The following is a 27,338-nucleotide window of genomic DNA, read 5'->3' as shown; positions in this document are numbered from 1 at the left end:
TAACTCCACCCCCTTGTTTTATCTCTCTGTTTCTAATCCAATAATTATATGCACCATGTCCTACACTGTTGGGTGGTAGTGGACCTTTCAATTTTGTCTCTACAATTCCCATTATGTCCGATTCTTTTTCCTTCAGATAATCATTCAGTTCGTTCAAGCCTGTTATTAAGCCATTTATATTTGTGTAAGACAGTTTTAATTTTCTGCTACTTTCATTATGTTTTCTGTTAACCTTCTGTTTTTCTCTGCTATGAACCATTTCCTCACTTTCATATTCACTACTCTCCAATAGAATTTCTCTTTTTCTGACTCTGTTCTTTTCTCGTTTTTACCTTAGCTTCTAGTCTTTTTGTTTCTCATCCTCTCTTTCCTCTTTATTCATTTCTCTGTTTTTGCTAAGATATTCTCTGCTGTCATTTGTGACCTGAATTTAACCTTAATTGGTCTGGTCTTATCTGTATTGTATTTCCCTGGTCTAGATATTTCTTCTATTTCTTTCCCTGTTTCTGGTTCATCTTCTTGAACTACTTCTAATATCTTATTTACTTTTTCCTTTTCGTCTTTTATTCTTGCAGTCCTATTTGGATTATACTTCTCTTCCACCCCTAATAAAATTATACATTTCTTTTTATCCGCTAAGTCTCTTGCTATATTCTCCTTCTCCCTCATCACTTTAATAACTGTGTCCTTAGTTTGTTCTTTCATCTACTGTTCCACTATACCTCTAAATTAAATTCTATTGTTCTCTTGTACTTTTTTCCAACCACTTACTTCTTTTACTATGGACTCTTTATTCTCTTTATCATTCCCCTTTAATTCCTATTTTAGTGTTGTCCACAAACTTACTAATATCACTATTAATCCCATTGTCCAAGTCATTTATATACATAATAAACAATAAGGGACCCAGAACTGAACCCCTGGGAACTCCACTAGAAACACTTTCTCATTTGGATTTTACACCATTTATGGTGACCCACTGTTTTCTGTCACTGATCCAAGCTCTAATCCATTCTAACACATTTCCTCCTATGCCATGGGGTTTAATCTTATTTAGCAGTCTCCGGTGAGGTACCTTGTTGAACACTTTGCTAAAGTCAAGGTAAATAATATCGTATCACTGTTATCTGATGCCTTATATACCGGTACTTTAGTGTAAAATGATAGAAGATTAGTCACACATTACTTACCCTTGGAGAAACCATGCTGTGAGTGACGAATCAAATTATGTCTCTGGAAGTGATCTCTGATATTATTAACTATTATTGATTCAAGCATTTTACCTATAACTGATATCAAACTGATTGGCCTGTAGTTGCATAGAGATGATTTATCTCCCTTTTTGAAATTAGGAACAACATTTGCCTACCCCCAGCAATCCCCTAAGGCATTTATTTGCCACTCCTTTTCCCGCTACATTCGCCCCCAAGTATCTAACACTATCCATTTCCTCCAGGCTTTCTCTCTAAATACATACATACATATACCAAGGCTTTTTCCCCCTTACAAGGAGGTAGCCAAAAAGGGAAAGGCACAAAAACACTCCTACCCATTCTATCCCTACACACACTCCACACCCCTCCCACCCTCCCTCTCATCTGAGCACCTCCTGGATGACGGGTCATCCCTGCACCCTGCCCACCGCCCTGGGTCAGAAGCAGTGTCGCAGGACACAGCACATCCACAGCAAGGCCGCTTCATTTAATCGGCGACCCCCCCTCTCCGTCCCCCCTTGCATATAAGGAGAGGACGGGGAGAAATCCCTTCGGGCTGCGTCAAAATTTACTCACACACACTACCCCACCCCCCACCCCGCCCATTCCTCCTCATGCAATCACAACATCATCCATATACAACCATTCTCCACTCACCTCTGTCTTCCATCCTCTCCCTTCCTTCCTCAACAGACATTCCCCTCTTCCCCAAAGCCCCCTTCACCCCATCCATCCACCTCATCCTAGGACGTCCCCTCATGTTCTCTCCCTCCACATCTGCCTTCCATACCTCTTTTACTAGTCTTTCTTCACTCATTCTTTCCATGTGTCCAAACCATCCTAATATTCTTTCATCAACCCTATCTCCCAACTCCTTTTTCACCCCTGTTCTCCTCCTCACCTCCTCATTTCTCACTCTATCCAGCCTAGTAACCCCCACCATACTTCTCAGACACCTCATCTCAAACACATTCAAACTCCTTCTCTCTTCTTCTCTTATGTTCCACGTTTCTGCCCCATACAGTGCTGTTGGCACAATCACTCCTTCATACAGTCTCCTCTTCGCATCCATTCCCAAATGTCTATTCCTCATTACACTCTTTAATCCACCAAGGCATTTACTCGCTTCTCTCAATCTACATTCTACCTCCACCTTCACTCCACCTTTTCCTGCTACACTTGCACCCAAGTATCTAAAACTATCCACTTCCTCCAGTCGCTCTCCCTTAATGTTCACTTCCAGTCTACTGCCACTTTCACCCCTTGTACATCTCATCACCTTACTTTTACCTACATTTATCTTTAGCTTTCTTCTATCACACACTCTCCCAAACTCTGCCACCAGCTTCCTCAATCCCTCCTCTGACCCTGCCACAAGCGCAGTGTCGTCCGCAAACAACAGCTGGCTCACCTCCCACTTTTCTCCATTTTCTTTAACCATCTCCAATCCCTGACCCACTACCCTAGCATTCACCTCTCGCACCACCCCATCCATGTATAAGTTGAACAGCCAGGGCGACATAACGCATCCTTGACGAAGTCCCACCTTTACTTCAAACCACTCACTCTCTCCATTTCTAATCCTGACACAAGCTCTACTACTCTCATAAAAACTCTTGACAGCTCCCAGAAACTTTCCTCCTTTCCCATAAATCTGCATAACCTCTCACAGTGCCTTTCTGTCTACCCTATCATAAGCCTTTTCCAGATCCATAAAAGCCCAAAAAACATCCTTCCCCTTTCCTATAGCTTTCTCACATATCTGTCTTACCACAAAGATCTGATCTACACAACCTCTACCCGTCCTAAATCCACACTGTTCCTCACCAATTACTCCTTCTGTTCCTCTCCTAATCCTCTCAATTAAGATCCTCCCATAAGCCTTCCCAACTACACTTAACAGGCTAATCCCTCTGAAACTACTACATTCACACTTGTCCCCTTTTCCCTTGTAAAGAGAAACTATACAGGCACTTCTCCAGTCCTCCGGTACTCTACCCTCTCTCCAGCAAACATTAAATAACCTCACCAACCAGTCCACCATCACTGAACCTCCCTTTTTCTGACATTCTGCATGGCATCCATCCAGACCAGGTGCCTTACCTGCTTTCATCATCTTTACAACTGCCTTCACCTCATCCTTCCTTATTTCTCCTCCATTCTCCTCACTCATCACTCTCATTTTCTTCGCATTTCCCACTGCAGCTATCTTTCCTTCCCTATCCTCCTTCACATTTAGCAACTCCCTAAAATATTCTGCCCATCTTCCCCTTACTGCCATCTCTTCCATTATCATCTCTCCATCTGTACCTTTTACCTTTTCTTCTCTACTTGATTCGCCTCCTCTTCCTCTCTTAATTTCTTTCCAAAACATCTTTTTATTACTTTCAAAATTTTCTGTCATACTCCTACCCCATTTCACATCTGCTCTCCTCTTTGCCTCCTTTACCTTTTGCTTTACTTCTCTTTTCTTTTCTTTGTACATCTCATATGACTCCCCCGTCCTCTTTTGTAACCAATCTGTGAATGCTCGCTTCTTCTCTTCTACAACCTTCTTTGTTTCCTCATCCCACCATTCACTACCCTTTCTTCTATTTCCCCCTGTCCTTCTTGTTCCACACACCATCCTTGCACACTTTAAGACTCCCTCCTTGAACCATACCCATTCCTCCTCCACACCCATCTCTGCTCCATCCTTTACTCCCTCCCACTCCTCCTTCAGCTTCTTTTCGTACTCCTTCTCCTTTTCCTTTTCATTCAGGGAGTTCACTCTAAGAACCTCCCTACCTTTTGTCCCTTTCCTCTTTCTCCATCTATCCTCCACTCTCAGCTTACCTTCCACCAAAAAATGATCTGATATTCCCCCACCCTCTCCCCTTAGCACATGTACATCCTTAACTCTTCCTATCATAATCCTATTTACCACTACATAATCCATTAACGCTCTATCTACCACCCTTCCCTCCACCACCCTCTCCCATGTGTACTTATGCTTGACTTTCTTCCGAAACACTGTATTTGCTATCATCAACTCTCTTTCTAGACACATTTCCACCATCAACTCTCCACTACGATTCTTTCCTGGAACTCCACACTTCCCAACCACTCCATCGATTGGACCATTTCCTACCCTAGCATTAAGGTCTCCCAGTACTATTACATTGACATTTCTTCCTAAACCCTCTATGCACTCATTTAAATCTATCCAAAAGGCCTCCCTTTCTTCCACGCTCTTCTCACTGCCAGGCCCATATGCACTTACAAAGACCCACATCTCCTTTCCCAGTTTCACCTTCATCCACATTTTCCTTGAGGAAACCTCCTTCCACTCCACTACCTGTTTACCTATCTCCTCACTTACTAGAATAGCCACCCCTTCCCTCCCTCGTCCTCTCTTCACTCCTGATAACCTCCCACTTACACTCCCAAACTTACACTCACCCTTCCCTTTCAACTTAGTTTCACTCAAAGCCAACACATCCATCTTTCTTCTCACAAACATACTACCTATCTCTTCCCTTTTGCTCTCATCTGTACCACATCCACGCACATTAAAAGACCCAAACCTTAGGGTGCTGGCCCGAGGTCCTCCAGCACCCCTTATGCCTTCACTTTTCTCTTTAGGATGTGTGCCCTGTGGGGCTACAGGGAGAAGGATACCTAGTCCCTCTCCCCGTCCCTTTTTTCTCGCCTCTTACGATCCAAGTGGGATACTTGGTGGCAGTATTCTTTTCCCCCACCACAGGGAATTCCCCCATCACAGAAAGAGAATACTCAGAGAAATGGTACAGGACAGCAACAAGGGGTTGGGGGACAGCATAACGGAGGGACAGTCGTAGTATAAAAGTGTCATCATTTCTCTATGAACAGAATTTCTTCTATCATAGACAAAATGATGTGGCTCTGGTCCATAGGGGCGCTCCATATAGACCCTAAAGTAGCGACTGCATGCTACTTTGCCACAATAACAAGCAGCCAATACCCCAGACGGTAATTTGCTGCCACCCTCTCCCCTTGTACATCTCACCACCTTACTTTTATCTATATTTATCTATAAGAACAGTGTCATCAGCAGACAACAACTGGCTTATCTCCCACTTTTCTCCATTTTCTTTAACCATCTCCAATCCCTGGCCCATTACCCTTCCATTTACTCATCACACCACCCCATCCATGTATAAATTGAACAGCCAAGGCAACATGACACATCCCTGGTGAAGTCCCACCTTTACCTCAAACCACTTGCTCTCTCCATTTCTAATTCTAACACAGGCTCTACTACTCTGGTAAAAACTCTTGACTGCTCTTAACAGTTTTCCTCCTATCCCATATATCTGCAATACCTCCCACAGTGCTTTCCTGCCTACCCTGTCATGAGCCCTTTCCAAATCCATAGGGGCCCAAAAAACATCCTTACCTTTTCCTAAAGCTTCCTTACGTATCTGACTTACCACAAAAATCTGACCCATGCAACCCCTACCTTTCCTAAACCCACACTGTTCCTCACCTACAAGTATTACTTAATCTGTTTCTCTTCTAATCCTCTCAATCAAAATCCTCCCATAAGCCTTCACAACTACACTCAACAAACTGATCCTTCTGAAACTACTACACTCGCATTTGTCTACTTTTCCCTTGTAAAACAGAAGTATACAGGCACTCCTCCAGTCCTCCGGCACTCTACCCTCTTTTAGACAAACATTAAACAACTTCACCATTCAGTCCACCATCACTGTACCTCCTTTTTTTTTTTTTTTTTTTAAACACTCCGCATGACACCCATCTAACCCAGATGCTTTACCTGCTCTCATCATTCTAATAACTGCTTTCACCTCATCTTTCCTTATTTCTCCTCCATTTTCCTCATTCATCACTGTCATTTTCTTAGTGCTTCCCTCTGCGACTACCTTTCCCTCCCCATCCTCCTTCACATTTAGCAACTTCCTAAAATACTCTGCCCATCTTCCTTTCACTGCCGTTTCTTTCATTGTCTCTCCATCTGCAACCTTTTAACTTTTCTTCTGTATTTGATTCACTTCCCCTTCCTCTCTTAATTTCCTTCCAAATAATTTTGTTATTACTTTCAAAATTTTCTGTTATACTCTTACCCCATTTCACATCTGCTCTCCTTTTTGCCTCCTTTATCTTATGCTTTATTTCTCTTCTCTTTTCTTTGTACCTCTCATATGATTCTCTCATCCTATTTTGCAACCAATCTATGAATGCCTGTTTCTTCTCTTCTACAACCTTCTTTGCTTCATCATCCCACTACTACCTCCTCCCATCCTCCTTGTTACATGCACCATCTTTGCACACCTTGTGACTCCCTCCTTAAAACATCACCATTCCTCCTCCACTCCTAGTTCTTCTCTATCCTTCACTCCTGTCTCAGCTTATTGTACTCTTTTTCCTTTTCTTTCTCATTTATGCAGTTTACTTTAAGCACCTTCCTACCTTCTGTCCTTTTCCTCTTTCTCCATCTGTCCTCCACTCTCAATTTACCTTCCATCAAAAAACTATCTGATATTCCCCAACTCTCTCCCCTAAGAACATATACATCCAAAACTCTTTCTACTCTTCTCCTTGAAGAAACCACATGCTTACCTATCTCTTTGTTTACTAGTATAGCCACCCCTTCTCTCCCTCGTCCTCTCTTCACTCCTGACACCCTCCCAACTTCACACCCAAACTCAAACTTGCCCCTCCCTTTCAACTTAGTTTCACTCAATGCCAACATATCCATCTTCCACCACCCAAAAACTCATATCTATCTTTCTTTTCAAAAACATACTGCTTATCTCTTCCCTTTTACTCTCATCTGTACCACATCTACCCACATTAAAGGACCGAAACCTTAGGATTTTAGTTGGAAAACTTCTATCCCTGTCCCATTTTTGTTGTCTTTTACGACTCAAGTGGGAACACTTGGTGGCAGTATTCTTTCTCCCCTATCACAGGGTTAGGCATAAAAGGAAAGGAATATTCAGAGAAGTGGTGCAGGACAGTGGGGGCACAGCATAATGGAGGGACAGTCACAGTATAATAAAGTAGCATCATTTCTCTATGAATTGAGATTTTCTCTATCACAGACAAAATGATGTGTGGCTCTGGTTCATAGGGGCACCCCATATAGACCTTAAAGTATCAGCTACATGCTACTGAGCAGATTTTATCCTCACAATAACATGCAGCCAATACCCCAGACAGGGAAAATAATGCATACATACATACATATACCAAAGGCTTTTTCCCCCTTACACGGGGGGTAGCCAAAATGAAAAAGGCATAGAAATCACTCCCACCCATTTCATTTCCCATGTATTCCACTCCCCTCCACCCTCCTCCCTCCCTCCTACCTTGGCACCTCCTGGATGACGGGTCATCCCTGCATCCTGTCCACTGCCCTGGGTCAGAAGCAGTGTTGCAAGACACAGCACATCCACAGCAAGGCTGCTTCATAAATTTGGTGACCATCCCTCTCCATCCCCTCATGCAGAAAAGGAGAAGACGGGGAGAAATCCCTTCGGGCTGCGTCAATTTTTTTTTTTTTCATACATACTTCCTCACTCCCCATCCCCCACCCACTCCCCCTCATGCATCACAGCCTCATCTATAAACAACCTTTCTCCATTCACCCCTATCTTCTGTCCTCTCCCGTCCTTCCTCCACAGACATTCCTCTCTTTTGTAAAGCCCCTTTCACCCCATCCATCCATCTCATCCTAGGACGCCCCCTCATATTCACTCCTTCCACACTTCTTTTACTAATCTTTCTTCACTCATTATTTCCATGTGTCCAAACCATCCTAATACTCTTTCATCAACTCTATCTCCCAGCTCCCTTTCCACCCCTGTTCTCCTCCTCACCTCCTCATTTCTCACTCTATCTAGCCTAGTAACCCCTACCATACTTTTCAGACATTTCATCTCAAACACATTCAAACTCCTTCTCTCTTCCTCTCTCATGTTCCATGAGCTGATAAAGAGAAAAAATAATAATGTTCAAGAGAGAAAAAAGAAGAAAGAAAAAAAAATTACTAACAAGCTCCTTTCCATTAGTCACAAGATTCCTTACCTGTGGCATAGAGCCATGGGATGCATGTGATATGTGTGAGTTAACAGAAACATCAGAACAAGGTGACGGAAGAGGTGCTATATCATCAATTGTCTGAGGTGTCTGCTGTGAGGATGGGATACGCGTTCGCCGAGAAGTTGTGCCTACATTGGCCCCAGTATCACCCATAGAGCTGCCACAACTGTATGGGCTTGAAGCTGCAAAGAAAAGCAAGACATTTAGTATTACATGTGTATATATACACTGACAAGGCCAACACTGGAGTACACAGCAACACTATGATCACACAGTACTAAAAAGAATATAAGGAAAATTGAAAGAATCCACAGAGCAACTACAAAGATGGCCCCAACACTTTCAAAACCATCATTATTATGAGGAGAGATTGTCAAAACTGGAATTACCAACTCTGGAACAAAGAAAAGAAAGAGGTGACTTGTTGACTATCTACATAGAATCATGAGAGGCATGGAAGTCTTTGATAGAGAAGATTTACAAAATTGGGATAAGAGAAATACAAGGGGACATGAAAGGAAGCTCAAAAAGGACAGTTATAGAAGAGACCTGTAAAAGAACTTTCCACACAGAGTGGTGGATGTATGGAACAAACTGAATGAAACTATACATACATATATATATATACCAAGGCTTTTTCCCCCTTACAAAGGAGGTAGCCAAAAAGGAAAAGGCATAAAAACACTCCCACCCATTCCATCCCTGAATACACTCCACACCCCTCCACCCTCCCTCTTATCTTAGTACCTCATGGATGACAGGTCATCCCTGCACCTTGTCCACTGCCCTGGGTCAGAAGCAGTGTTGCAAGACACAGCACATCCACAGCAAGGCCGCTTCATTAAATCGGCGACCCCCCTCTCCGTCCCCCGATGCAGAACTGGAGAAGACGGGGAGAAATCCCTTTGGGCTGCGTCAAATTTTGCTCACACATACTACCTCACCCCCCCATCCCCCCGCCCATTCCACCTCATGCATCACAACATCATCCATATACAACCATTCTCCATTCACCCCTGTCGTCTGTCCTCTCCTGTCCTTCCTCAACAGACATTCCCCTCTTCCCCAAAGCCCCCTTCACCCCATCCATCCACCTCATCCTAGGACGTCCCCTCATGTTCACTCCCTCCACATCTGCCTTCAATACCTCTTTTACTAGTCTTTCTTCACTCATTCTTTTCATGTGTCCAAACCATCCTAATACTCCTTCATCAACCCTATCTCCCAACTCCCTTTCCACTGCACCGAGGGGTGATTTTCCGGCGATCACCCCTCTTCTTCTACTTTTAGCTGGAGATGTAGAGAGCAATCCTGGGCCCACCACAAAATACACATGCCCAACATGCTCTAAACCCATTACTTCGAGCAGACAGACAAAGGGCTCAGTTCAGTGCAATATGTGCAAAAACTGGGCCCACCTCACTTGTACAACACTTGCTGACACAAACCAATACACAAACACTTGGACATGTTCTACCTGCCCTCCAGTAACCCCACTCCCACCTCCCCAACCACAGCCAGCACCCTCACCCACTCCCAATTTCCCTCTGCCCTTACCCCCGATTAGTACTCCCCTTCCTTTGTCCCCGATCTCTCCTTTCCCCCCCTCTGACCCAGATCCTACACCTTCCCCACTACCACCCCAACCTCAACCCCAAACGGCAACATACAACACATACAAAACACACAACATCAACATATTACAACACAACATTGACGGTATTAACACGAAAAAACATGAACTTGAACACTTTCTTAAACAACACAACATACACATTGTGATTTTACAAGAAACAAAACTAAGACACTCACACAAAACACCATCATTTCATAATTACACCACCATCAGACAAGACCGGACTGACGGCTATGGCGGTGGACTCATCACCCTGATCCACCACTCCATCTGTTTTGTGGACACAAGTGCCACAACCAAAATTCTCCTCCCTACCACAGATAACACAACAGAAATCCAATCCATTCGAATCCGCACAGGCAACAAATCAACACTGACAATAATTAACATGTACATTCCCCCTCAATCATCCCCCACAGTTCCAGACACCTTCAGGCCTCATTTTAGCCAACTAGCCTCAATCCCCAACCTGATCATGGGTGGAGACTTCAATGCCAAGTCGTCTGCCTGGTATGTCGACAACCCTGACACAGACAGAGGGCTTGATATACAGACTCAGTTTGACTCATTGACTATCATGAACAACACACATAATCATACACATATCCCACACCAAGCCCTCTACACTCCCTCCTCTCCTGATATCACCTTTTTCTCCCCCTGCCTAACCCCAACAACATCATGGAGAGTGATCGGAACCCTTGGCTCTGACCACCTTCCAATCATCATCACCACCAAAACAAGATGCACCCCAGTTGGCCACAGACACACTTACACCAATTACAAGAGAGCTAACTGGGAAGCTTTTATTGAAGAGACAGAACAACATTTTGAAACACTTAACAGTACACCAATCACAAACATAAACAATGCTGTGCACACTTTTAATACAATCATACAAAATGCAGACAAGAGATACATCCCTAGAGGCAACAGAAAATCACAACCCCAACTTCACACCAGAAATCCAAAGCCTATTCAGACAACGTGACACACTTAAACACGGTACCCCCACACCTATCCCTCAAAACATAGCAGACCAAATACAAACACTAAACACTGTGATTGCCAATAAAATACATGAACAAAAAACACAAAATTGGCAAAACTTTATCAATACACTTGATCACAAAACAAACACCAGCAAATTATACAAAACACTCAACAGCATTACACTATCCAACAGTAACACTACACGCTCTCACGCAGCAATAATCACAACAACAGATAATCTACCCTCAAACAGACAACAAGCAAACGCACTCATACGTCATTTTGCACAGACAAGCCATCTCACTTCTCACCCTGACGACCGACGCACCATTCGACATAAGAAAGACTTTCCCACAGACTCAGACTATATACCTTTCATAGACAGTCAGACAAAACTCATAATACATAGTCTCAAGCACTCATCTGCCTGTGGCCCTGATAACATAAGCAACATCCACCTAAAACACATTGGACCACAAGGTATACACGCACTCACAAACATTGCAAACTACAGCTATTCACACAACACTATACCCGACATCTGGAAGCATGGTAAAATAATCACCATTCCAAAACCAAACAAAGACCCAACAATCCCAACATCGCACTGCCCAATCACACTTCTCTGCACCCCCTCTAAAGTCATTGAACGCCTAATACTTAAACTTGTCACACCACATATTCCCCTTGCTGACTCACAACACGGTTTTAGGCCACTACACTCCACAAACACTCTTCTGACAAACCTCACACAAAGAATTTTAGATGGCATCAATTCAGATAAGCCCCACCAAAGAACACTTCTTATAACATTAGACATTAGTAAAGCTTTTGATGCTATCCCCCGCCACAACCTAACAAATAAAATATATAACACAGACATGCACAATAACACCAAAAGATGGCTGGCCAATTATCTGGCAGGTAGGAATGCTTACGTGTCATATAATGGCCAATCATCGCACATCAAGAACGGAGTACCACAGGGCTCAGTTCTATCCCCCACACTATTTAATCTATACATGCATGACTTACCCACGCCAGACACCTCAGAAATGCAAATCTCTTCCTACGCAGATGACATAACAATCACATGCACACATCGTAACAAAGACAAAGCTGCAGAAATAATCCAGCCATACCTTGACACACTCAACACATGGTTCATCACAAACAGACTCAAAATAGCTCCAACCAAATCTACAGCAACACTTCTCACAAACTGGACAAAAGAGCACAAATACATACCTCATCTCTACATCAACAACACTCTAATACCACACACAAACACACCAAAAATTCTTGGTGTAACATACGATACATCCATGTCTTTCAAACAACACATCACAAACATAAAAAACAAATGCACACCCAGACTTAACGCACTTAAGTCAATCACTGGAACAACATTTGGACAAAACAAAGAAACTAATATAACAATATACAAACAATGCATACGCTCAGTGTTGAATTATGCGAGTCCTGCATGGGCTCCTAATCTCAGTGAGACACACCACAACACCCTTCAAATCATACAAAACAAAGCCCTAAAAACAATTACAGGCTGCACAAATACAACACCTACAGACCATTTACACCATGAAACAAAAGTCCTCAAAGTCAAGGACCACCTCAACATGAGAGGCACACAAACACTTGCCGCAGCCACCACAAACACATTACACCCGCTACACTACATAGCAGAACACCCACACACACCAAGAAACATTAAAACAACACCCAAAGACCTTTATCATGCACAGATACTCTCTTCTCTTCCTCCACAACCACCAAATACCAGCCTCCGGAAACATATTCATAATCATATCACTCACCGCTCCATTAACACACTGAAAGACAACACACTGCTGCATGCCAGACCCCCTGATATCCACCCTTCTGAATCCTCTCTCCCATGAAAGGACAGAGTCCACTTGGCCAGACTGCGGTGCGGTCACCACCCAGCACTTCTAAGCTACCAGAAGAGGCTGGATGACCGCATTGTGAACAGCTGCCCAGGATGTAACACTTCACCCCATACCATACAACACATAATGGAAGACTGCATTATACACAATCATGCACGCAAACAACACAACATACGCTCTATAAAGGATTTGTGGGAAAACCCAGTTTCGGCTATGGCATTCCTTGGGGAGACGGGACTGCTTGGACAGACAGTCTAGGGAACGACAACAACAACAACAACAACTCCCTTTCCACCCCCATTCTTCTCCTCACCTCCTCATTTCTCACTCTATCTAGCCTAGTAACCCCCATCATACTTCTCAGACACCTCGTCTCAAACACATTCAAACTTTTTCTCTCTTCCTCTCTTATGTTCCATGTTTCTGCCCCATACAGTGCTGTTGGCACAATCACTCCTTCATACAGTCTCCTCTTAGCATCCATTCCCAAATGTCTATTCCTCATTACACTCTTCAATCCACCAAGGCATTTACTCGCTTCTCTCAATCTACATTCTACCTCCACCTTCACTCCACCTTTTCCTGCCACATTTGCACCCAAGTATCTAAAACTATCCACTTCCTCCAGTCGCTCTCCCTTAATGCTCACTTCCAGTCTACTGCCACTTTCACCCCTTGTACATCTCATCACCTTACTTTTACCCACATTTATCTTTAGCTTTCTTCTATCACATACTCTCCCAAACTCTGTCACCAACTTCCTCAATCCCTCCTCCGATCCTGCCACAAGCGCAGTGTCGTCAGCAAACAACAGCTGGCTCACCTCCCACTTTTCTCCATTTTCTTTAACCATCTCCAATCCCTGACCCACTACCCTTGCATTTACCTCTCGCACTACCCCATCCATGTATAAGTTGAACAGTCAGGGCGACATAACACATCCTTGACGAAGTCCCACCTTTACCTCGAACCACTCACTCTCTCCATTTCTAATCCTGACACAAGCTCTACTACTCTCATAAAAACTCTTGACAGCTCCTAGAAGCTTTCCTCCTATCCCATATATCTGCATAACCCCCCCGCGAAAAGTGAAAAACCGCCAAGTAGGATTTGCCCCCCACCCCTCCTTAGAAATTTTCGTGTATGTGTATGTAGGTACCAGAATGTTTAAAATATGTAAACAGTATTCATACTTTACATATTTGAGACAAAGATTACAACAGTACACGTATTTACTTATATTGTTAATTATAAAACTTTTCACAGTAATTAACATTTATTATACAGTAATTAACCCCTTCACTCCGGGCCAAAATCTCATTAGCTGCCAGACGTGCGATGTTGCGTCATAATATTCGCATTATAAAAAAAAAAGTCACCGCTGTATTGCTCATTCTCTCTTTCACCCATGAATTTTGATAACAATAGAAAATATGATGAAGCCAGTTTACAGAGTATGGGGGTCACGCAGGTACAACTACAATAAATATAATCAAGACGCCGACATCGGCATCCTCGCGTACCCACTTGCTCCTCATGACGCCTACGTAGGCGTCACCGTATGGAAGGGGTTCAGGGGGATCAGATGCACCGATAGAAAAATATTAATAAAAAAAAAAAGTTTTTTTATATATCGACTTGATATTTTTACAGTATAATCAAATTATTATTTTCCATATTCCATGAGTATTTAAATGATGCATGTCCGTCTCTTCATCCGTCAGTCTGTATGATGTCATTGATGATGTCACAAATGTTTCCGATCTTAATACTTTACCTAGACTGACTTGCTTTTGCATGTAAAATCTCAAATACTATACAAACAGCATGTAATTTCGTTTTTTCCTAAAATCTTAATAGATCAAGATATACATAGGTCATAAAATGCATGACTTAGTGACATCGCACCAATAGCCTTTTTTTCCAATAAAATTCCCTCTAGTGATATTATTTATCATTTTACTCATCAAAACTTACACGAGAAAGGCACAACATTCATGTGTTAGTATGGTAAGTTTTAAGAAAATCTGATTTTTTTCGAAATTTGCCAAATATTTGAAACCGAAAAATCTTTGTTTTGAGTTATCACTCTTCAAAGTTTTCAGTAAGATGTCTGAACTTTTTCGTGCAACATACTTTGGTTTCATATGTTATGACTGGAATTATTTTCTGATATAACATTCTAAAAATTTCTATATATAAAATATACTCAAATTCTTTGTTTATACATGATATTTAAGATAGAAATAATCCTTTTTCACTTTAGTATCTGTTGAATGTTGCAATGGTAAGCCTTTTTTTCTCTCTACGTTTTGGTACAAAATTCTATGAAATGGCAGCCCTGCTGGCGAGACACAACAAGGGAAGATGCTGGGCGAGCCAATCAGCTCATGGGATAAATCCACTCGCGCTCTCATTGGTTGATGTCGCGCTGGGAACCAATCATGCACCTTGTATGAGTGCCCATGGCATGTACAGTACAGTACAGTACAGGCATGTACAGTACAGTACAGGCATGTACAAAGCCTCTGAGTCAACTCATCTCTTTGTTTGGCATGTAGGGAAACCTTCTCTCTCGCGCATCAACATGAAACAACGCATCTTTCCGCAATATGGCTGCCCATATGGCTGTATTTTTTCATTTTTTTTTTTTTTTTTATATTTTGGAAAAAAAAACGCGAAGCACTGAAGCTGCAAAACGTGAAGCGTGAAGTGGCAAAGAAACACTGTATACATAAATGAGAGGGTTTGTAGATGAGCATAATATTGAAAAATATACATGCCCCCAAAGTCAACATCAACATTATAGTTAAGAGAACAGATGTAAAATGGACAAATGCCCAAGCAGCTTTTGATAATTTTTATAAAGAAATGGCCAAAATAGAGGTAAGTCTTTATCTTAAAGAAACTATCCATCTGCTAAATATAGTCATGACTTATATATATACATATACCAAATGGCCCTTTCCCCCTTATAAGAGGGGTGGGTACATGAAGGTATGTACCCACTGTTTGACTATCCCAAACTCATCCAACACCCATTTGTTATCCCTCCTACAATGGACTGTGGTATATCATATTCAATCCTGATCCTTCATAAAGCTTTGAAGTCCAAGATGCCTTAACTTTGAAAAACTTGTGATTTAACCATCCCCCCTGTCTGAACCTTTTGGTATATGTTCAGTCCATCCCAAGGAAGAAGAAATACTATGCATACCTCCTCTAGAGGGTCCTCTCCATGGTGGGGGTTCCCCACAAGATGCTAGAAGCTGCTGTGGGGCCATGTAGGGTGAATGACTCCCTGGTGACTGAGGTGGTAGTGTCTGCATTTGTAGACTTTGTGCCCCACCTTGGCCAGGTGTCTGAGGTGTTTGTGGTTGTGGAGTCTGTGGCTGAGGTGTAGGTGGTTGCTGGAGGGCTTGTGCTTGCTGTTGTTGTTGTTGTTGTTGTAGTTGCTGTTGTTGCTGCTGTTGTTGTTGCTGTTGTTGTTGCTGGTGTTGTTGTTGGTGTTGCTGTTGCTGGTGATGCGAGGGTCCAGGTTTTGACTGTAAATGGTGGAGTGATTGTTGCTGTCTTCTCTGTTGTTGTTGTCTTTGCTGCTGTTGCCTTTGCTGTTCTTGTTGCTGCTGCTGCTGTTGTCTCTGCTGTTCCTGTTGCTGCTGTTGCCTTTGCTGTTCTTGTTGTTGCTGCTGCTGTTGTTGCCTCTGTTGCTCTTGCTGTTCTTGTTCCTGTTGTTGTCGCTGTTGTTCTTGTTGCTGCCTTTGCTGTTCCTGGTGCTGCATCTGCTGTTCCTGTTGCTGTTGTTGCTGTTGTTGTCTTTGCTGGTCTTGTTGATGCTGCAACTGTTTATTTGGTGTTGTAATGGGTTGAGGGGTCAATGGCTGTGTGAGTATTGGGGATTGAAGTTGTCTTCTCGAAGGCCCAGCTTGAGGAATAAGGTCAGTCTGCTGCTGTTGCAGTTGCAGAGGTTGTGATACACTTCGACTATTATCTAATGATGTGTCTATACTCAGGGCTGAAGATGGTCTGATGAGATTAGTGCTACTTCCTGCACCCTGATTGCTATCGGCTTCAAGATCGTTCTTGTCCACCTGCTGATTCTTCTTAACAAGCTTAGCTTTTACATCTCCATAGCTGTCATGGCAAATAATATAAATTAGTTATGAGGCCATGTAACTCTTATAACAATAATCAAACAAGAGAAAGAAATTAAAAACTCATCATCATATACATCAAACATGAGCTATGAATATCTTGCCAAAGAAATATATACAAAACTAATTCTCGTTTTGTTTCTTCGTTGAGGATCATGAAGAGGAAAATGAGCCAAAGAAAGGAATCAATATCAGGGAGTTCTTATCTGCAAGTTTTATGGGCAGAAAGAGAGAGATTCACCATGGTCTTGGATCACATACTGGATTCATTATCAACAGCTATTACACACATGTTTGCAGATGATGCAAAAATCGTGAGAAGAGTGAAAAACATGGAGGACTGTGTACTATTGCAAAAAGATCTAAACACTATTTTTGCATGGAGCCAAGACTGAGAAATTATTTTCAATATCAAAAAATGTAAAAGGATGAGAACCCATTATAAAAGCAAAAGAGAAGAAAGATTTGGGAGTCTTGATAAAAGACAACCTGTCACCTGACAAGACATATCAGCAAGATTATGGGAGAGATATACAGATTATTGCAGAAGATTAAAGTGGCTTTTCACTATATGGATAAAGAGATGATGAAAAAACTTAATGAAACTGATCTGTCCAAGACTGGAATATGCATCAGTATTATGATCCCCACACAGAGTAAAGAATATAAAGAAGATCAAGAGAATATAAAGGGCAGCAACCAAACTAGTCCCTGGCCCAGCAGATAAACCACATGAGGAAAGACTAAGAGCACTGGATATGATGACCTCGAAAGACTGAAGAGAAAGAGATGATATGATTACAATATTTGTCACTAAAGGAGATAGATTACATTGACAGAAGAGATCTTTTGATTAAGGATGTGGGGGCTTTAAGAGGTCATGGGAATAAGTTAGGAAAGCCCACATGTCTAAAGGTATAAAAAATACAGTTTTCCATATAGATGCATAAATACATAGAATAGCTTGGAAAGTGATGTAGCCCAAGCTCAAACAATAAATGATTTAAAATCTAAATATGATAATAAGAAATTAAGTATATAGTTCAAGTTGGAACTGTAGGCCTACATGAATATGAGGCTACAAATAAAAAAACTGGAGAGAAGGAGATGGGGCCCAATCAGCATTGCTCCTTTCCTGTATATTACAATTAGGAAAATACATATACACGCACATACACAGAATGCTGGATATATGGAATAACTTAGATGAAAAAAGTGTGTGCAAATACTATTCACGATTTTAAAAATAAACTTGATGCTGAAAGATACAAAGACAGGTCACCACAAGCATAGCTCCCTTCCCGTATAATACAACTAGGTAAATACACCTAGGTCTTTTAATCCAACATTTGCCAACCTCCACTTGTGTGGATGTCTAGGCCTAGGACATAAACCCACTTCAGAAATTGGCCCAGGACATAAAACAACACCAATTACCGAAAAGGGTTTATGTCCTGGGTTGGAATAAGAAACCTAGTTGTACACACACATCTGGAAGAAAAAACTATACTGAATCCAAATAAATTTGGATTTAGACAAGGAAGATCATGTACAACAAACCTGATCTGCTTCTATTCGAGACTAATAGAAATAATACAAGAGAGGGATGGATGGGCAGACTGTGCTTTTCTAGACCTACAAAAAGCATTTGATAAGGTACCACACAAGAAACTAATAAGAAAAATAGAATCAATAGGTGGCATCAGAGGGAAATTACTGGAATGGATGAAAGACTTCTTTACTGGAAGAAAAATGAGAGTAGTAATTAGAGATAAATACTCAAATTGGGAAGAAATGATAAGTGGTGTCCCGCAAGGTTTGGTACTGGCTCCAATCATGTTTGCCATATATATAAATGACATGGATGAAGGAGTAGAGTGTTATATGAATTTCTTTGCAGATGATGCAAAAATACTAAAGAAAGTAAGAACAGAGGAGGATTGTGAATCATTACAGTTAGACCTGGACAAAATCTGGAAATGGACTCAAAAGTGGGAAGTGAACTTCAATATCAAGAAATGTAGTATAATGGAGTTTGGAAAAAGTAAAAACAGAATATCAAGAAATTATAAAATTGGTGAAGAAGAAGTCAAAAAAGTGAACTCGGAAAGAGACCTTGGAGTAATAATCAGCAAAGACATGACACTGGACAAAAATATCGATAAAATAGTTGGAGAACCCCTCAACCTATTTAGGTCAATGAAAGTGGCATGTGACTACTTGGATGAGGAAATGATTAAAAAAATATTAGTTACACTAATAAGACCAAAACTACGCAGCAACACTATGGACACCCAGTACTAAAAAGAATATAAAGAAATTAGAAAGAATACAAAGAGCAAAGACAAAGTTGGCACCAACTCTTTCCAAATTAACATATGAACAACGATTGTCCAAATTGGAATTAATGACTCTGGAACAAAGAAGAGAAAGAGGAGATCTGTTGACTATCTCTAGAATCATGAAAAGACTGGAAATCCTAGATAGGAATTATTTACTAAAATGGGACAATGGAAAAACAAGAGGACATGAAAAGAAACTCAAAAAGGGTACCTATATAAGAGATCTGAAAAAAAAAAAAAAAAAAAAAAAAAAAAAAAAAAAAAAAAAAAAAAAAAAAAAAAAAAAAAAAAAAAAAAAAAAAAAGCTTCCCACATAGTACTGGATACCTGGAATCATTTTGATAAAGAAACAGTGTGTGCAAACACTGTTCAGTATTTTTTTAAAGAAAAAACTTCATGCTGAAAGATACAGAGACGGGTCACCACGAGCATGGCTCCCTTCCTCTATAATACAACTAGGTAAATACAACTAGATAAATACACAAATATATGGACTATTGCAGAAGATTAAAGTGGTATTTCATTATACTGATGAAGATGTGATGAAAAAACCAATTGAAACCCTGATATGTCCAAGACTGCAATATGTGTCTGTAGTAAGGTCCCCGCACAAAGTGAAGGATATAAGCATGATTGACAGAATACAGAGGGTAGCAATCAAACTGGTCCCCAGCCTGGCAGATAATACATATGATTAAAGACTACAAGTAAATGGTCAGCTAACTTTGAAAGATCGAAGAGAAAGAGGTGACATGATTACAGTATTCAGGACACTAAAGGAGCTTGCATTGATACAAGAAATATCCTGATTAAGGATGGGAGGGCTTTAAGAGGTCATGGAAGTGAATCATTAGTTTGTCCACATTTGGAATAGCTGTTTCTGTGTGGTCACCAAATTTCATTAAAGACATTGAAAGATTGGAAAAAGTACAACAGCGAGCCACAAAACTGATTCCAAATATCAAAAATAAATCATACAAAAATTGACAAAAACATATGAATCTGTTTTCTCTAAAAAAGCATAAGCTCAGAGGTGACTTGATACAGGTCTTTGAGAAATGACAATATCAAAAGTGACAACAAAATTTTCGCATTGAATGTGAATCTGACAAGAAATAATGGTCTCAAACTGTCAGGAAATAGATTTCATTTAGAAGTGGGTAGAAACAACTTTGCCAACCATGTAGTTAATGAATAAATAAAGTTCCTGCAGAGGCAGTGCAATGTAGTTCAGTTCAAAGCTTTAAGATTCATTTAGATAAACACCTAAGCAAAATGCTGCAATGCCTGCCATTTATTTTATATTACTTATTTATTGGTTTGTTATTATTTGTTTGTTTGTTTATTATCATTTGCTTTATTATTATTGGGAGACCTTAATGCTAGAGTAGGAAATGAACCAATAAATGGAGTGGTTGGGAAATGTGGAGTTCCAGGAAAGAATCATAGTGGAGAGTTGATGGTGGAAATGTGTCTAGAAAGAGAGTTGATGATAGCAAATACAGTGTGTATGAAGAAAATCAAGCATAAGTACACATGGGAGAGGGTGGTAGATGGAAGGGTGGTAGATAGAGCGTTAATGGACTATGTAGTGCTAGATAGGAGTATAATAAGAAGAGTTAAGGATGTACATGTTCTAAGGGGAGAGAGTGGGGGAATATCAGATCACTTTCTGGTGGAAGGTAAGTTGAGAGTGGAGGATAGATGGAGAAAAAGAAAAAGGACAAAATGTATGGAGGTGCTTAGAGTGAACTGCTTAAATGAGAAAGAAAAGGAGAAGGAGTACAAGAAGAAGCCAAGAGAGGAGTGGGAGAGACTGAAAGATAGAGTAGAACTAGGAGTGGAGGAGGAATGGGGATGGTTCAAGGAAGGAGTCACAAGGTGTGCAAAGATAGTGTGTGGAACAAGGAGGATGGGAGGAAATAGAAGGAAGGGTAGTGAGTGGTGGGATGAGGAAGCAAAGAAGGTTGTAGAAGAGAAGAAGTGAGCTTTCACAGATTGATTACAAAACAGGACAAGGGAAACATATGAGAGGTACAAAGAAAAGAGAAGAGAAGTAAAGCATAAGATAAAGGAGGCAAAGAGGAGAGCAGATGTGAAGTGGGGTAAGAGTATGACAGAAAATTTTGAAAGTAATAAAAAGATGTTTTGGAAAGAAATTAAGAGAGGAAGAGGAGGTGAATCAAGTAGAGAAGAAAAGGTAAAAAGTTCAGATAAAGAGATGATAATGGAAGATGGGCAGAGTATTTTAGGGAGTTGGTAAATATGAAGGAGGATAGGGAGGAAAAGGTAGTTACAGTGGGAAGTGCTAAGAAAATGACCGTGATGTGTGAGGAAAATAAACGAGAGATAAGGAAGGATGAAGTAAAGGCACCTGGTCTGGATGGATGTCATGCAGATTATCTGAAAAAAGGAGGTACAGTGATGGTGGACTGGCTGGTGAGGTTATATAGTGTTTGTTTAAGAGAGGGTAGAGTGCCGGAGGACTGGAGGAGTGCCTCCATAGTTCCACTTTACAGGGGAAAAGGGGACAAGTGTGAGTGTAGTAGTTCCAGAGGGATTAGCTTATTAAGTGTAGTTGGGAAGGCTTATGGGAGGATCTTGATTGAGAGGATTAGGAGAGGAACAGAGGGAGTAATTGGTGAGGAACAGTGTGGGTTTAGGACAGGTAGAGGTTGCGTAGATAAACTTTTTGTGGTAAGACAGATATGTGAGAAAGCTATAGGAAAAGGTTTAATGTTATTTGGGAAAAAATAAAAAATACGAATAACGTTCAAGTACCAGACTTCAGGAAAGCAAACTTTGACAATATAAAAACCTATTTGAAATTGAATACGAAAAGCCAGGCGGACGTTTCAGACATTCTTGATTCTTGTCGCGGGGCTGGTAGTCAGGTGTGGGTCATGGAGGGTAATATGCATACCTTAGGTCAGGTCTGGGTCAAGGAGGGTAATACGCATACCTTAGGTCAGGTCAATTGGGGGCGAGGGCCTAACAGTCAGGTCAGTAATTTAAATGAAATGTACAGGTAAACGTCGACTTACGATGGCATTAGGTTTCGATAGAGCCATCGTAAGACGATCTCATCGTAAGTCGATCCCCACTCTGTTCCGTGGTCACTGTACCTAGCCTACCTGTATATTAACCACCAGAGATACTGAATATAGCCTATTAAACATGTACAGTAGTTTATTTAATTATTTTTATCCTTTTTACCATATTCAAACACTATAATATGTATTTTCAGTACGGCACTTAAATCTCGCGGGCAGCAGCCAATGCCAGCCGTACGACGTGACGTAATAATACTCGCATCATAAAATATAGTCACCGCTTATATCGATCGTTCTCTCTTTCACCCGCGAATTTTGAAAACCACAGAGAATGAATCATTTGAGAGAATGTAAAAACACAGGGGCGACTACAATAAATATAATCAAGACGCCGATATGGCAGCGTCGCGAATCCACTTGCTCCTCATGACGCCTACGTGTGCGGCACCGTATGGAAGGGGTTAAATTATCATATCGTCGTCATCGTCGTCGTCATCGTAAAGTCGAACAATCGTAAGTCGCGGCCATCGTAAGTCGACGTTTACCTGTATAACAATCTAACTGATCTAATTATTAATGCAGAAAATACATTTATCCCCCTAAAGTCAATACGGAAAAATAGTAATACTCCCAAATGGATGACGGACAGATTGAAACATGAGATCGGAATGAAAAGAGGACTTTATGTAAAAATGAAAAACGGGGAATCACATCTTAGATCAAGATATAACGAAATGGCAAAGCTGGTTAAAAGGAATACACGTTCAGCAAAACGTAATTATGAAATCAAGGTTGCCAGTCAAGCAAAATCCAACCCAAAGGGTTTCTTTCACCTCTATAGAACAAAAAATAAAGAAAGAATAGGACTAATTAAAAACGATGAAAATGTCATGATTGAATCGGAAGAAAAAATGAGTGAGGAGTTTAACAATTATTTTCTATCGGCATTTACTAATGAGAGGTTAGATAAAGTACCTGACTGTGATCCGATTTTCAGAGGGGATGAAGAAAGTAGTCTAACTAATATCAAAATTAGTAAAGAAGAAGTAGTCAAGCAGATTGACAGACTTAAAGCTACAAAATCTCCGGGTCCAGACGAAATTTTTCCAAGAATGCTTAAAGAGTGTAAATTTGAAATCTGCGACCAGTTAACTGAAATATTCAATAAATCAGTAGACACTGGTTCTGTTCCAACTGCTTGGAGGCAGGCAAACGTTGTTCCTGTTTTTAACAAGGGAGATAGATCGTCTATATGCAACTACAGGCCAATCAGTTTGACATCGGTTATAGGAAAAATGCTTGAATCAATAATAGTAAATAGACTCAGAGAACACATTGAAGGGCATAATTTAATTCGTGTTTCACAGCATGGTTTCTCCAAGGGTAAGTCATGTGTGACTAATCTTCTATCCTTTTACACTAAGGTATATAAGGCATCAGACAACAATGAAAATTACGATGTTATTTACCTTGACTTTAGCAAAGCGTTCGACAAAGTGCCACACCAGAGACTACTAAATAAAATCAAAGCCCATGGCATGGGAGGAAAAGTGTTAGAATGGATTAGAGCTTGGATTAGTAACAGAAAACAGCGGGTCACCATAAATGGAATAAAATCTAGGTGGGGCAATGTTACTAGCGGGGTCCCCCAGGGCTCGGTTTTGGGTCCCTTGTTGTTCATTATGTATATAAACAACTTAGACGAAGGGTTAAATAGTGATGTTAGTAAGTTTGCGGACGACACTAAAATAGGACGCCTAATTAGGTCAGGAGACGACGCACAGATTCTGCAGGATGACCTTAATAAGCTGTTAACATGGTCGGTGAAATGGCAAATGAACTTCAATATCTCTAAGTGTAGCATGTTAAACGTAGGGCTACACAACCCCGAAAATAGATACAACTTAGATAACACGTTTTTAGAAAAATCTGAGTGCGAGAGGGACTTGGGAGTTCTGGTGAGTCTGGACCTTAAAACCAGGAAGCAGTGTATTAGCGCCAGAAATAAAGCTAACAGATCATTAGGCTTCATTGCTAGGATGGTAACGAATAGAAGTGCAGAGGTAATTTTTAAACTCTATCTAGCAATAGTTAGACCCATCCTTGACTATGCGGTACAGTTTTGGTCTCCGTCCTACAGAATGGACGTAAATTCACTAGAATCAGTACAGAGAAGAATGACCAAAATGATACAAGGACTCGGAAATTTGCCTTACGAAGAGAGGCTTAGGCACCTAAACTTACACTCTCTGGAAAGACGCAGAGTGCGGGGTGATCTAATAGTAGTGTTCAAGTGGATCAAAGGCTATAACAAGGGTGATGCAAACAAGGTCATCATTATAAAACAACAGGGCAGGACTCGCAGTAATGGGTATAAACTGGACAAATTTAGATTTAAGAAGGAAATAGGCAAGAATTGGTTTACTAATAGGGTGGTCGATGAATGGAATAAACTTAGTAACCATGCAGTAAGCGCTGAAACTATCAGTTGTTTTAAAAAACGATTAGACAACTTTATGGATGGGGATGACAGGTGGTGATGGATACGGAGCTGCCTAGTGTAGGCCTTATGGTCTTTTGCAGTCTCCTTTATTTCTTATGTTCTTCTTATGTTCTTATGTTTTTTGAGCTTCTGTGAATTTGGAAAAGGCTTATGACAGGGTAGACAGGAAGGCACTATGGGAGATATGGCAGATATACAGAATACGAGGAAAGCTTTTAGGAGCTATCAAGAGTTTTTATGCAATAAAGCATGTGTCAGGATTAGAAATGGAGAGAGTGAGTGGTTCGAGGTAAAGGTGGGACTTTGTCAGGGATGTGTTATGTCACCCTGGCTGTTCAATTTATACATGGATGGGGTGGTGCGAGAGGTAAATGCAAGGGTGGTGAGTCAGGGATTGGAGATGGTTAAAGAAAATGGAGAAAAGTGGGAGATAAGCCAGCTGTTGTTTGTGGACGACACTGCCCTTGTAGCAGGATCAGAGGAGGGATTGAGGAAGTTAGTGACAGAGTTTGTGAAAGTGTGTGAAAGAAGGAAGTTGGAAATAAATACGGGTAAAAATAAGGTTATGAGATGTACAAGTGGTGAAAATGGCAGCAGACTGGAAGTGAGCATTAAGGGAGAGAGACTGGAGGAAGTGGATAGTTTTAAATACTTAGGTACGAATGTGGCAGGAAAGGGAGGGAGGAATGGAGGTGGAGGTAGAATGTAGATTGAGAGAAGTGAGTACATGCCTTCGTGGGTTAAAAAGTGTAATGAAAATTAGACATTTGGGAATGGATGCAAAGAGGAGATTGTATGAAGGAGTGATTGTACCAACAGCACTGTATGGGGCAGAAACATGGAACATAAGAGAGGAGGAGAGAAGGCATTTAGATGTGTTTGAGATGAGGTGTCTGAGAAGTATGATAGGGGTTACTAGACTGTATAGAGTGAGAAATGAGGAGGTGAGGAGGAGAACTGGGGTGGAAAGGGAGTTGGGAAATAGGGTTGATGAAAGAGTATTAGGATGGTTTGGACACATGGAAAGAATGAGTGAAGAAAGACTAGTAAAAGAAGTGTGGAAGACAGAAGTGGAAGGAGTGAACATGAGGGGGCGACCTAGGATGAGATGGATGGATGGGGTAAAAGGGGCACTGGGGAAGAGGGGAATGTCTGTTGAGAAAGGACAGGAGAGGACACAAGATAGGGGTGAAAGGAGAATGGTTGTATATGGATGATACTGTGATGTATGAGGTGGAATGGATGGGGGATGGGGGGGTGAGGGAGTATGTGTGAGAAAAATTTGGCGCAGCCTGAAGGGATTTCTCTCCGTCTTCTCTTTTTCTGCATGAGGGGACAGAGAGGGGGGGGGGGGGGTGCCGATTTAATGAGGCGGCCTTGCTGTGGATGTGCTGTGTCTTACGACACTGCTTCTGACCCAGGACAGTGGACAAGATGCAGGGATGACCTGTCATCCAGGAGGTGCCAAGATAAGAGGGAGGGAAGAGGGTGGAGGGGAGTGGAGTGTGATAGGGTTGGAATGTTGGAATGAGTGGGAGTGGTTTTTATGCCTTTGTTTTTTGGCTACCTCCCTTATATGGGGATAAAAAGCCTTTGGTATATGTATGTATTATTTATCTGTCAATTTATTATTATTTACTATTTTCCTGTTTGTTTATTATTCAACTATACCTATGCATTTATTTATCTTGTTTATTATTATTTATATTGTTATAATTCTTATTTGTTTATTTTTTTATGTGTCATTTTTATAATTGTTTTCACATCCAACCTAGTTATGGACCAAAAGGTCTACTGTCAGCATGCTCCTCTGTAATCCTTTGAAATCCTTTGTAGGTTGTGAAGAAATACAGTTTTCCATACAGATTTATAAATATGTGGAACAGCTCAAACAATACACAAGTTCAAATCTAAATATGAAAACCTGAAATAGAAAATATAGATAAAGTTGGAACCATACATGAATCTGAGTCTAGGCATGTTAGAAAATTAGAGAATAGGAGAAGGAGAGAGGACCCAATGAGCATTGCTCCTTTCCTGTATATTACAATTAGGAAAATTAAGAAAATACACATACACACACAAGAAATATGGTAGAACATACTTACCTAACTACTGTATTTGTACAAACTATAAATTCAGGTTTGGAGTTCCACTGGTGGTATGTGATATAATAACGTGTCTGCAGCCATATCCACTGCTGTCCTTTAGTGAGGAAGCGATAGAAACAGGATGTTCCCTTTCCTGTTTTCATCACTGAAAAAAAAAAAAATATATATATATATATTATTCTGAAATGATGAAAATGAGTACATATATTTATATACACAGGAGCAATGTTCCCTGTAAGCTGTGCGCATGTATTTACCTAGTTGTATTTTACGGGAAGGGGAGCTATGCTCGTGGTGTCCCATCTTCATATCTCG

At 41.0% G+C, this 27,338-nt stretch overlaps 1 protein-coding gene across 2 annotated transcripts in view; it reads right to left on the bottom strand.

Annotated features, from left to right (window-relative positions):
- The window catches only part of LOC143028359 (uncharacterized), a 633,126-nt gene that overhangs the window by 50,037 nt on the left and 555,751 nt on the right, over positions 1 to 27,338 (bottom strand). For both annotated transcript variants that reach the window (XM_076190321.1, XM_076190320.1), the window contains 3 exons: positions 27,021 to 27,168; positions 16,078 to 16,994; positions 8,289 to 8,485 (listed from right to left, as the gene is read on the bottom strand). In XM_076190321.1, the coding sequence (XP_076046436.1) occupies positions 8,289 to 8,485; positions 16,078 to 16,994; positions 27,021 to 27,168 (1,262 nt within the window). The remainder of the gene's footprint in view (positions 1 to 8,288; positions 8,486 to 16,077; positions 16,995 to 27,020; positions 27,169 to 27,338) is intronic.

This window comes from Oratosquilla oratoria, chromosome 9 (genome assembly GCF_046742065.1).
Source record: "Oratosquilla oratoria isolate Oo_2021 chromosome 9, ASM4674206v1, whole genome shotgun sequence".
In the NCBI taxonomy this organism is placed as follows: domain Eukaryota; kingdom Metazoa; phylum Arthropoda; class Malacostraca; order Stomatopoda; family Squillidae; genus Oratosquilla; species Oratosquilla oratoria.
Note: the sequence above shows the minus strand (reverse complement) of the source record. Positions and strands in the feature narration are given on the sequence as shown.